Source organism: Dysidea avara, chromosome 3, assembly GCF_963678975.1.
Source record: "Dysidea avara chromosome 3, odDysAvar1.4, whole genome shotgun sequence".
Classification (NCBI taxonomy): domain Eukaryota; kingdom Metazoa; phylum Porifera; class Demospongiae; order Dictyoceratida; family Dysideidae; genus Dysidea; species Dysidea avara.
In genome coordinates this window covers 1,002,183-1,015,785 of record NC_089274.1, presented here as the reverse complement: position 1 = coordinate 1,015,785, position 13,603 = coordinate 1,002,183, and the positions used below count along the sequence as shown (strand labels likewise).

Here is a 13,603-nt window from a genome sequence, read left to right as displayed (position 1 = left end):
CAAAATCATTTGAGTGCCACGCCAAAATCATTTTCTAAGGAAATGTCATTTGGAAGCTTTTAAACTAAGAATCTAAGCCGATTTCTAGCTGGTCAGGAAACCATACAAGTGTATTTAGAATCTTTGTTCTTGCAGTGTGAAAGTATAATGTATTTCAAATTTATAGGTGCGAAAATCTTTCAAAATGTGGTAAAATAAACTGTCTTTAAGCACTTCTAATGAAGCCAATATTTCAGTGCAAAAAGTGCACATCTATGGCTTTGTATACATGTTTCTTAACATTGCAAGCTAATGACATAAATGGACATATCCCTGAGATATGATCATCCCTTGCTTGTCTATGCAAATTCAAAGTTTCAGCACATTTACTATTGAGCACTTCTATGACTTCCCTCTATTGATTTTACTTGTCAGGTTCTTTAAGCTTGATATGATTGGTAATTCTAATAGCTGCACCATATCTAATGAAATAGTATGAGTCAAGTAAATATTGTACCAAGTTTGGTGCTTTTATCAAAAAGGGAAGAATTTTTTTTCCTTAGCTGCTCTAGTAGTAGAGCGGCATAGCACCAAAGAATGAACATTTCGTACACTTTGTGATACTATTGTGAAACTTTCCACACAATTCGCAAGCTATGCACATTGTGACATGTTTTTTGATATAGAGCCATCACAGATGTGACCTTTAGAGCCATGTTTTCACTGAAAATTAATCATTTTTGTGTTTATCTCCCTGAGGCATTATTTTACACTGTTAAAACATGGTATCAAATTAAAGGTATTGATCTAAGAACTATATTGACTTTTGTTTGAAGTTAGTAGCTCATTCCACTACAAAGTTATGATCATTTTTGTAAGTCATGAAATTCTTTGCCCTTGGGGTATAAATTACTAATGGGCAAGTAATTCATAGAATTCCATGGTTAATATAAATGATCATAACTTTGAAATACAATCACCTATTGACTTCAAATAATAGCTGAGTAGTTTGTTTTAGCAGCACCTTTAATTTGAAACTGTGCAAAATGATGCCTCAGGGAGATAAAGACAAAAGCAATGAATTTTTAATACAAAAATGGCTGTAAAGGTCACCAAAGGTCAAATATGTGATGGCTCTATATCCAAAAAGTTATATCACAAGGAGTACAACTTATATGGAAAGTTTCATAATTGTATCAAAAATTGCACAACTATCGTACTATGCCACTCTACTATAGTATACCATAATAGGCACATTGACTGATGTACCACTGAATGTGTAATCTCAAAAATGGGAGGGAGGGATGCCACCCATAGCTAAGTTACTTTTCTAAATGGTAGTCACCTCAATGACCTCATATACAGACTGATTCCTTGCAGTTATAATTTTCAATGCGAGAATACATATATAGCATACATTCTGCAGCCACAGCGAGGTGTCATCTTCTCCCAGTAAAAGTGCTACCTAGGACCATGCACATATAATAAATTAAAGCAAAGTATAGTTGTCCCACCCCTCATAGGGATCTAGCATGTCAGATGTTGAGTGATGATATATAGCTAGCAGTTTTCCTTTCTTTAGGTAGTGTTTATGACCTTGGTGTAATCACCAACTCACACCAGATGTGGTAAAATGATTATCTGTGGTTAGTGGAAGTTACAAATTCAGATCTCTTACATAGTGTATGCTGTTTACTCCTAATCAGACATGTGGGGTACTTTGAGATGAGTCACTCTCTTGAATTCCTCGACAAGGAGAAAACATTCTGACTTCCAGGCAGACTCCTGTAAGTATTCAAGTGTAAATCCTCTAGTCATAGATTTTTCTCCTTAATTTCAAGCACACTTTATAACCCATCTTTAAACAGGTAAGGCTGTAGGTGTCCTACAGATCTTCAGCACTTAAGCCTAAATGAATATTATATCTTAATTTTTCACAATGACATTTTTTAAAATAATTACTATCACACGGCACAAATACACACATGATGAAATTCACTGCGTATATACAATTGTAGAAATAATTAATTATTCATTGTGCTATTCAATTCCAAATGAAGCCCCCTCTTCAATAGCATACACTAATTTCTCAAAGACAGTGTCATAATTGTCATAAGGAGGTAGGTCCAGTCTGTTGAAACATGTATGGGACCTATGGAAACATTGTATTCTAATATATTAGCAAATAATGGAAATATAGATGTGCACCTTGGTAGTGACTCAGGCTCCCCAACATTGTCAATGGTGAACAGTTTTGGTCCATTACTCCCCTTGAGAGCCTTGAAACCTTCAAATGGCATACTTGATGTTCCTGTGACAAACTATAACCAAACAACAATGTTACTATGGTTACTGGTTTAGTGGTTGACACTACCTGAAGGAGACGTAGTCGTTGTTCATTGCTGAAGTTCTCCACCACCTCCCAGAACAGCTTCACTGTTGGGTGCTCAGCATAGTAACCTGACAAGATAAATGTGTGGCTGCAACAAAGATACTTTGACAGAAGAAAAGTTTGTTATTTCCTGTTAGAAATGAATTAGGGTTCCTTATCATACTAGTGCAATGAAAAGTTTAGTTTCAACAATGAAGTTAGGTTCCAATGGTGAAACAAGCTATCAAACAGTACAGTTGTACTGTTTAGTAGGGTCCCCCCCTAAAGTACTGTTTAGTAGGGTCCCCCCTAAAGTACTGTTTAGTAGGGTCCCCCCCCCCCCCCCTAAAGTACTGTTTAGTCCCCCCACAAAAAAGTTAACAAACTATAACTAAAACTATTACAGTGCAATAAAAATTATTAATTTAAAAATGAAGTACATAGAATAAATGGTAGTGAAACAAGATATGCTGGTAGCTATGAGGGAAAATCCCTAGCTGCTTGGCATATTGTGGCAATATGGGAAAATCCCTACTTTGACATTACTACAATGCCGAGTAGGAGTTTTCCCACAATGCTACAATGCCAAATAGCTATGGATTTTTAATAATGTTGTAATAGCTGCCATTATTCACTACCATCATTCATATATTATCTAGTTTCACTACTTTTTATTGCTGGGACCCTACTCCATTTTTAATCACTAGTCATATACTATGCAGAGACAAGCTTGATTTCTATTGCATCATTGAATGGACTGTGATTTATAGCACACCTGCCAACTATCCATACAACAGGCCTAACAAGGTACACTACAAAATGACACTAGAAATAGAATCAATGCCCAGCCTTCAATATTCAGCATGTTTTGTTTAGGGGATAAATAAAATATTGTATTTCCTTAGTTAAATGCCACACCTTCAAGCCACACTTGACAATCAATTACAAAAATAAAGACTTAATCATTTGAGCACTGAGTGGTGACTAATTTTGTCACATCAATTAATGTGGTTAGTCATTGTTATATTTCTTGGCATATCTAGTCTCTCAATGTGTTGATTGGATGTGGTACATTTTAGGGTCCCATGGCAATCATATGGTCTGGTCTACTACACAACTAGTTACAAAATGTGAAGTATAGTCACCAGACCATACTCAATGCAGTGGGTGGGATCTGGAGCTACACAACAACCATCATCCTTACCATTCCTGTATTCTGTGTTGTTCCTCCAGTCTCCCACATCAACCTCAACTGTGCCAGCAATGACAAACTCTAATTCTTGAGCATCAAATTGTTTCACCAAACTGAGAGGGATGATCTCTCTGAACCCCTTCACCAAATTGTCCATTTGCTGGGATACACCTCTATCCATACGCCACTTTACCATCAGGTCAATGTACTCTTGTTTATTGTTTTCCATTACCGGGATGTTCAGCCCATCTGGCTTCAGCTCCTTCTCTACCAACTATAAAGTAGTGAGGATAATGTCGTAAACTGAATGTATAGTGTAGTGTAGTGTTGTAACTACAGTACTAGTGTGTGGATATGTAACTACAGTACTAGTGTGTGGATATGTAACTACAGTACTAGTGTGTGGATATGTAACTACAGTACTATAGTATGTTCACGTTGAGCTGAACCCTGAAAAACAGCTAAAAATTAAAAGTGGATTTTTTCTCAGCAGAGTTAACATTTCTGCCAACCAGATGATTATTGGTAACAGCAAAGGTGTCAACAACAGACATGTACGGTTTGGCTCCATTACAAGGTCGGGAAAGGGCTCTGATGGACACTGTACTTATATGGCTTCTCCATAGGAAATGTATTGTGAAAATTTTGATTGGCCGTAAATATTATATCAAACATTTGAACAACAAGATTTTGAAATATTTTTAGCGGATCAAGCAGTACTACAAATGAGCCAAATTTCAAGATCGTGTGTAATTGCATCCATGAGTTATTAAATGTTTTTGAGGATTCAGCTCAACGTGAACATACTATAGTGTGTGGATATGTAACTACAGTGCTAGTGTGTGGATATGTAACTACAGTACTAGTGTGTGGATATGTAACTACAGTACTAGTGTGTGGATATGTAACTACAGTACTAGTGTGTGGATATGTAACTACAGTACTAGTGTGTGGATATGTAACTACAGTACTAGTGTGTGGATATGTAACTACAGTACTAGTGTGTGGATATGTAACTACAGTACTAGTGTGTGGATATGTAACTACAGTACTAGTGTGTGGATATGTAACTACAGTACTAGTGTGTGGATATGTAACTACAGTACTAGTGTGTGGATATGTAACTACAGTACTAGTGTGTGGATATGTAACTACAGTACTAGTGTGTGGATATGTAACTACAGTACTAGTGTGTGGATATGTAACTACAGTACTAGTGTGTGGATATGTAACTACAGTACTAGTGTGTGGATATGTAACTATAGTATAGTCTTGTGACATGAATGTACATGAGCCTGTAGCTGACCCAATATACGAATTAGGAGCCTCATTTAGTAGTAGTAGTAGTATTAGGGTAAGGTTATATAGTAAAGAGACATTTTGCACAAAATTTCTCCTCTAATTATATGGGAAAACAATAGACAAATTTCATAATAAGACTTCATAGCATATAATACTAACAACTGTTACCCCTAGCAACCTGAATTTCGCATAATATGTAGATGACAATATCTAAAGTAACTTCTCCTGGACCAAATTTTAAAAGGATAGCATATATGTGTCACTTAAGATATGACATCTTGAAATTTGTAGTTTTCCCATACATACATATCCATGTGAGGGGGCAACAGTTTTCTGGGGCAACAGTTGCCCCTTCTGGGTAACGTATGCAATAACCAAAAATTCATTAAAAATTATATCTCAATTTTTACATAATTCGTAGGTGTGAATGTCAACAATGTGTTAAATGGATAGTGTATATAGGTCATAAGTTATGATATTTTTGAATCCCATGATTTATGTGATTTCCCAGAAGGGGCAACTGTTGCCTACAATGTATGGGAAAATTGCAGCTTCAAAATGTCATATCTCATGACTTATATGTGCAATCCTTTTAAAACTTGGAGAGGTGATTTTAGACAATGACACCTACAAATAATGTAAAATTTGAGTTGCTAGGGGCAACAGTTAATTTTTTTCATTATGATGAAATTTGTTGTGCATAGGAGTATACATGCCATTTTACAATGCCTTTACTTACATATGATACAGGAGTAACTCAGTATGGTAGTACTGGGATCATGGACTAACTAAATAACTAATTGATGCCTTCAGCCAATCATAACTCAATAATGCATATGGCCACGGGCTTGATTTTTGCAGAGTTCCATGTCGCTTCATCCCGAGACATGCCGATCGCAATATACACACCATGGACTTACCTTGTCCTCCTTTGTGTGTGTGTTTGTTTTGCAAGGTGTCAGTTTGTGGTAGCAAGATACAGCTTCCCCATGGCTGTGGTGGTAGCTATTATTACTCTTATCACCTGTATTCCCCATAGTGATTTCTCGTACTGTTCTCCACTGTAACACTGTGTAACAGGTGGAACATGGCTGAAGATGAAGCATAATGGCCACTGCACTTTTTAGTATAGTGGCATAACCAAAAAATTGTGCACTTTTTCATAAAGCCATGAAACTTTCCACATAAATAGTAGGTGTATTTTCAGACATAGTGCCATCGCTGATTTGACCTTTGGTGACCTTTACTGCCATTTTTGTACAGAAAATTGACCATTTTTGTCTTTAACTCCCTGAGGCAGTAATTAACTTGTTAAAACATGGTACCAAACAAAAGATCTTGTTGATATAAACAACTTGGTTTTTATTTGAAGTCAATAGGTGATTTCATCTTAAGTTATGAGTATTTTTATTAGCTACAAAATTTGATAAATTTAAGCATAATTATCTGCTCACAGGTAATTCACACATCGAGGGCAGGTAAATTTATCAAATTTTGCAACTAGTAAAAAAGATCATAACTTTGTAATGAAATCACCTATTGACTTCAAATAAAAACCAAGTTGTTTCTATCAACAAGATCTTTTGTCTGGTACAATGTTTTTAACAAGTTAATTACTGCCTCAGGGAATTAAAGACAAAAAATGATCAAAATTCTGTACAAAAATGGCCGTAAAAGTCACCAATAGTCAAACCAGAGATGGCACTATATCTAAAATTACATGTCATGAGGAGTATTATTTATGTGGAAAGTTTCATGGTTTTATGAAAAAGTACACAATATTGCCAATTTTGGGGGCTATGCCGCTCGCTATACTATTTTGTTGGGGCGTGTGTTCAGGCACAAAATTAATTTATGACATGCCTGGTGCCATTCTTTCATATGATACAGTATACGTGGTTGATTAGTAATAACTAGTAAACTAACAAGTAGAAGGAAAAGATCAAAGAATAAAAATAAAAAAAATAGCAAAAATGTAGTGAAACAAGAGAGGTTGCCTATATACTAATGGATGCTTAATCCCTAATTCAGTCAGAGTATAAAGACTGGGGTAGGGCCATTAATATATCTGCAGGTATAGGCAACCTCTCTTGTTTCATTACATTTTTGCTATTCCCTTGTTTCACTACTTTTTGATCCCTAAAATTATATATAGGAATAGTTTAATTAGTGACTTTTAAACACTATCACTAGTTCAGCAGTTGTTGTGGTTCATGTTGCTGGCTACAGCATAAAGGTCTACATTACTGCTTTATTTAGTCTCATCAATTGCACATACTACTCTGTTTTTCCAAATCCCAGTAGTCACACATGTGTATAATTTATTATTTTAAATTATATAAGTGCAGTGAAATCTCATTAATAAGACCACCTCACTATAGTGACCATTAGGGACACGTCTATTATGCCGGAATAATTTTGGGAATAATAAGTAGTGGGGAATATTCGGATGAGTTCTAGGAATAAATATTCCTTGCAGTGTGGTGCAAAAATCTTTTGGATACAATACTGAAACATCGCAAGCATAAAAACAGTTGAAACGATTGAGATACTCTAATAGAGTGGTCACTTATACTCTAATAGAGCGGTCACTTATACTCTAATAGAGTGGTCACTTATACTCTAATAGAACGGTCACTTATACTCTAATAGAGCGGTCACTTATACTCTAATAGTGTGGTCACTTATACTCTAATAGAGCGGTCACTTATACTCTAATAGAGCGGTCACTTATACTCTAATAGAGTGGTCACTTATACTCTAATAGAGTGGTCACTTATACTCCAATAGAGCTGTCAACTTCAAGTCCATAATTCTAATATAGCAGTCACTTATGTAAAACTCTGTAGTGACTGCTCTATTAGAGTACCTCAATCATTTCAACTGTTTTTAATTTATGCTTGCACTGTTTCAGTACTAAGAATTTTGCACCACACTGCAATAAATTTACACTAATTTTCAACAGTGTGCTTGTTTTTGCACAAATCCCAGGAATAATTTAGGGAATAATAGGTAAATTTAAAAAGAATTGCCAGAAAGAATAATTGGAAGCTCAAAAAGCATAATGAAGTAGGTCCCAAACATAGCATGACCTCGTTAATATGGCAGCCTCATTAGGTACTATATTTATTAACAAGGTTTCTATGCATGCATTTGGCTGGGTGTGTGAATGCTTTCACCCGGGGGTCCAATGAATAACTACAGCACTACAAGTCACACCTCCCCAAAAGCCTCCTCCTCCACTACAAAGGTGAGGTCCAATGGTTCAGGATCATTATCTAGTATCCATTGTAAGCTACTGTGGAACTCTGGCTCTACTGACTCCAGGTCCTTTAAAGATGGCTGCCTACAAGTGTCACCATGACAACCAGACATATACCATGGTAACCACTCACTGGTTGAGAAGAGCCTTATAAAATGGTCGAGTGAAGAACACGTCTAACAAGTAGCCTTGAGCTATGGCATGGCCTATCAGTCTACCAGCAAACTTAAACCTGTGGAACAAGTAACAATGACAATTCAGTTACTATAATAGCATGTGAAATGTATTGTGGCATGAGTTATAAAAGTTCTTAACAACCCAGAGGAGGTTGGAAGCATAACAGGTGCTATGAATTTTTTTTGTTTAATTACATTCTTGAGATTGTAAGGTGGAATATCGCATTGAAGGATGGCAACAGCATTGAATGGTGGCTTTGATACTCATATCTAACTTTCGTCGTGGTGGTCGATTGACTTATTGGGTGTTATTTCTATTTTTCTCAAGTGGGACTCCTCTCTCTGCCATTTTTGCTCACCAACAAAGATATTTACCACATACATGGCCTGGTGTGAGATCTCGCATGATTTCTATGGTGCCTAAGTTTAAAAGACTACCTTTTTTCAGTAGGGCTTATTGGACTTAACATGCCATTTGTTTGTCGCATTTCATCAATTGAAAGGTATTTCAGCACTCAAGGAGGTTCAGTACGCTTTCAATACAAAACCACTGGGCTCACTCACGTGCACACTTCCAACCTCCTCTGTTAACAACCATTACTAGTCTGCCATTTGTGAGATGTAATAACAATATGGCAGCAAACACTCTTACTTAGTCACCACGGTTTACCCACCATGAGTATCTATCAAAAGCAGCTGGGATGGTTAGAAACAAACACTGAATACTTGAACAAGTGTAATATCAATTTTTCGTAGATTAGTCATGAATTTTAAGAAGTTTGACCAAGTTTATAGAAGGGACTAACCTAGCAAACCATTTCTGTTCTACATTCAACCATTGAGAATGGCCTTCACTCCTGACCTCACAAATTCCTAACAAGCAACAGCTCTTTTACAAGATTACGTTTTGCATGTTACCTTGTTGGATTATATAAACAAATATACTACTAGCTATTTATAATACACTTTAACTAATCAACTAAACTATAACCAGTTATCAGAATAAGTAGTCCTTCAAGTTATCCACTGGTCTCATTATTAATAATAACTGAACTGTTATCTGTTATTGGCCCCTAATAGAATATACACTAATTGACAGTGTTGGGAGTAACGCGTTACGTAATATTATTACTTTTGTGGTAACTAAGTAATATAACGAAATACGCTATAAAAACAGGTAATATAACTCAAGGTACTTTACTTACAAATGTAACGCGTTACCTAAGTAATATAGTTACTGTAACGAGTCTAATATTACGTATTAATATTACTACAAGTAATGAAGTCACTAATTTCGTTACTTATCCTATGAGTAACGCCTAGCCACAACGAAGTAACGAAGCCTACTGAATGAAGCTTATTCACCAGCTTCTTACTTAAACCAAGATTTGCACATTATCCAACAACGCAATCATGTCACGTGATAAGGTGGTAATTTCACACGTGACAGCTTAAGGCTGTGGACACAAAGTAATATAATATGTAATATTATAGTTACTTTATTTTATGGGTAATATGTAACTGTAACTAAATAGTTCAGTTGCAAGTAATATGTAATATGTAACTAGTTACTTTTACAAAGTAACTTGCCCAACACTGCTAATTGAATAATCATTTTCAATTTTCGATAAATAAATAAATGACCGTATGGATATTATGACAGTCTACTCAACTTCTACAATGTTTCCTAACTGGTAAAGTTACTGTGATCTGACTGACTGACCACCACACAGAGGCTTCTAAGGTACAAAAGCAGCAGCCTTCTGTGAGAGCTACATGAATGACACAAAGGGATTAACTTTAGAATCAAGACAGTTTCAGCAAAACATAAGAATTTCAGTCTCCTAGCAGATATTTCAAGCTTCAATTACATTAGACACATAATCCGCTGTACAGTAAATACTATAGAAACATCACTTCATACCAGTCTAAGTTGTTCTCAATGAAGGACGAGGTTGGACTAACTTGAGCAGTGTAAGTATTAGCAGCTGAGTATTCAAACAAGCCGTAATATGGATTGAAGATATCATGTGATAATAAGAAGAAATACTCCCTTGATGGTCCTCCATAGTCTAACCTGTATCACTGTGCATAATATTACTCTAATTATAGCACAACACCTTACCCTTCTTCTCCAACAAACACAACGTCCAGTTTGCGTCGCTGTAAGTAACGTATCCTGCTACCAATCACTTGTTCATATGCATCTTCCAATAGGTGATCTCGTCGTATATAGAACCTAGTATGGAATATGTAGCATGAAGTATGGAACATGGAGATATGGGATACAGAGTAGTGAAGGTACCACATGGTAAAGAAACATGCAAAGTACACGAAATGTTCAGTTTAGAGTTTAAATGCAAAGCACAAAACATTGATAATAAATTCTGCACTTGTTAATGTTTAGCAAATGCTTTTTTTATTTTTCAATATAAAAAATTCTACCTTACCACAATTTGGTGCTACATAGATACAACTGACTAACTTGACTCTTGCACTCTGGGCAAACCCCAGCATATCCAACTGGTTCCTAAAGGCACTCAGCTTCTCTTCAAAAGCTCTTCGCTCTGTAGACAGTGGAGCGACAGTGTGTTGACGAGGGGCTGACAACAAGTTAGGGTTGTTGATCTCTCGATCAAACAAGCTACAACAAAAAATCATCAACACCACACTGGATCACATGATCCACACCTCAGTATGATGGCTAGGTCTAGCATGCGTGGGCGTGACGCCAGCTCATCCATTGCACTTGTGCCAGCCATTTGTATGGCTTCAATGAGTGCCCGCAAGTCTGGCATAATGGGCTGGTGGAAACGTCGAGGGATGAGATCAAATATGTCTGGTCTCCGTAAGAAGTTGACCACCATCTCATTATATGCCACTGTCAGAGGTAGAATGCATACAACAATTTACTAAGTTATACTGGCCAACGTACATTGTGTCTCCGGTGGAGCTGTACTAGAAGGAGTGACTGCTTCGGAGTCGTTATCTTGCTCTTCCTCTACCACTCCTGACTCGTTACGAGATCCTCGACGTAACTGTGAACAAATCATAGCTATGATACAGTTAAACATACAAATATTGGTGAGTGCAATTGTCAGGGTGCAGTGGAACTATGCATTTCAGAGCTCTCAAGGTGTGTATCAATCATACTACCCAATACTGTATAAGAGACCCTTTGTATAGTTGTTTATTTATTTTATTTATTTATTAATGCTTTACAGCACAAGTGCTGAAGGTCTGTAGGACACCTGGTCCTACAGCCTGCTCAAAGACTTTAGCTACTTAAGGTGTGTTTGAAAAGTTGGAGAAAGGAGAAAAAATCCATGACTGGACCTAGGTAGCCTTGAACCTGCAGCCATCCGATTTACGCTCAAACACTTACAGGAGTCTACCAGGTGGTCAGGATGTTTTCTCCTTGTTATTTTCATGTAACTATATCCATAGGAATTCTAGAGAGTAACTCATTATCTCAAAGTACCCCAAGTAGAACCAAATGGACACTAGTTTATTTATTAATGCTTTACAGCACAAGTGCTGAAGGTCTGTAGGATTGTATAACCGAAACCACAACACAATATATTTAACACCAGCCATTAACAGACCATGATATATCAATATGTGGCTCAATTTCTTGTCCTTCTCTTCAATGGACAACCTCTTGCCAGCTTGGAGTCTGCTTTCTAAACATTTTTTTCTGGTTTTTAATGTGGACATTATGCACAGAATGTTGCAACTACACGTGTGTGTGTGTTTGTGCACGCGCGCATGTGTGTGTGTGTGTGATTCAATCATTTTCCAATTAGAAGCAACATTGACGTCGTCGTCATCACCTAGTGTGTACGCGAGCGCGAGCGTGTGTGTTTATGTTTGTGTGTGTGCGTGTGCGTGTGTGTGGTGTGTGCGTATGTGTGTGTGTGATTCAATCATTTTCCAATTAGAAGCAACATTGGCATCATCATCATCATCATCACCTAGTGTGTACACGAGCGTGCGTGTGTGTTTGTGTGTGTGTGGTGTGTGCGTGTGTGTGTGGTGTTTGTGTGTGTGTGTGGTGTGTGCGTGTGTGTGTGGTGTTTGTGTGTGTGAGCACCTCCTTGTGGTGGTTCCTGGGCAGCAACATAAGTTGCTGGTGAATGTTGATGGCTGCTTTTTAGAATGTGTGGAGTAGTTCAGCTCTTTTAGGTGGTTTACTTGCTTCAAGCTTGCAACTTGAGGTTAAGTGTTTGTGTTCTTGCACAAGTATGACTAGAGGGTTTAACATATTTTCAGGGCGCAGTCTTTGCTCTAAGTCCATCTCATTTGCCACTTAGAACATTCGCACTCTCGTGGAGAGTACTGGAGATGATCAAAGGATCGGTATGGTTAGACCTAATCCCAACTTTTGCCATTTATTGTCCATGCAGGACCTCATTATGTTGATAGGAAGTTGGATTGTTTGGTTAAGGAGTTGAAGAAGTTGAATGTGGCAGTTGCTGGTATACAAGAAACCAAATGGTTTGGACAGGATGTTTGGAATGCGGATGGATTTACTTTGTTACAATCAGGGCGCACTTTGCCTGGTGATGGTGAACTACTCTTGAGAAAAGAAGGTGTAGGCATTGTGCTTGATCAGTGTGCTACTGCTGCCTGGTGAAACTTGGGAGGCTGTTAGTTCTAGGATAGTGACAGCTCTGTTGCAGACTGCGCAGCATGGACATAGACGGTGTGGAGGTTCTAGGTGGACTAGTAGTGGGTATCTATCACTGATATCAACATATGCTCCCACAGCTAAGGCTCCTTCAGGTGTTAAGGTAAAGTTTGTTGATGATCTTTAATGCAGTTTGGATGCTCTTCCTGTTGGTGATATTGTGATGGTGCTAGGTGACTTTAACGCTCGAGTTGGGAAAAGGGAATCTGAAGATGATGTCTGGAGGGAGGTCAGAGGACTGTATGGTATTGGCACTTGTAATGAAGCTGGTGAACAGCTCCTGGAGCTGTGTGCTGTTATCAATTTGACCATCACGAACACTTGGTTTGAGAAGAAGCCAATACACTTTGGTACATGGATACACCCTGCTACTAAGCAGGCTCATATGATTGACTTTGTGATGATGAGGAAAGATCAGCGACAGTTGTGTACTGATGTAAGAGTGTGCAGGAGTGCTTGCTGTTGGACAGACCACTATTTGGTGAAAGGAAAGTTAATGTTGAACTTTTCTAGGAAGCAGAGGAGTAGTGTTACTCATGTGCCTCTGGCAGTCCACCTCTTGAGAAGTCAGGAAGTAAGGGATAGATACCAGCAATCCCTTGAACAACACTTACTTCAACATCAATATAAT

At 37.5% G+C, this 13,603-nt stretch overlaps 1 protein-coding gene across 1 annotated transcript in view; it reads right to left on the bottom strand.

Annotated features, from left to right (window-relative positions):
- Positions 1–1,919: 1,919 nt before the first annotated feature.
- LOC136248729 (E3 ubiquitin-protein ligase HECW2-like) overlaps positions 1,920–13,603 on the bottom strand; it is a 21,104-nt gene continuing 9,420 nt past the window's right edge. Inside the window, exons 9-19 of the mRNA XM_066040518.1 lie at positions 11,218–11,320; positions 10,974–11,163; positions 10,768–10,926; positions 10,408–10,521; positions 10,207–10,359; positions 8,240–8,338; positions 8,064–8,190; positions 3,555–3,816; positions 2,354–2,439; positions 2,188–2,300; positions 1,920–2,131 (exon numbers count right to left, since the gene is read on the bottom strand). Coding sequence (XP_065896590.1) covers positions 2,020–2,131; positions 2,188–2,300; positions 2,354–2,439; positions 3,555–3,816; positions 8,064–8,190; positions 8,240–8,338; positions 10,207–10,359; positions 10,408–10,521; positions 10,768–10,926; positions 10,974–11,163; positions 11,218–11,320 — 1,518 coding nt within the window. The 3' untranslated portion in view covers positions 1,920–2,019. The remainder of the gene's footprint in view (positions 2,132–2,187; positions 2,301–2,353; positions 2,440–3,554; positions 3,817–8,063; positions 8,191–8,239; positions 8,339–10,206; positions 10,360–10,407; positions 10,522–10,767; positions 10,927–10,973; positions 11,164–11,217; positions 11,321–13,603) is intronic.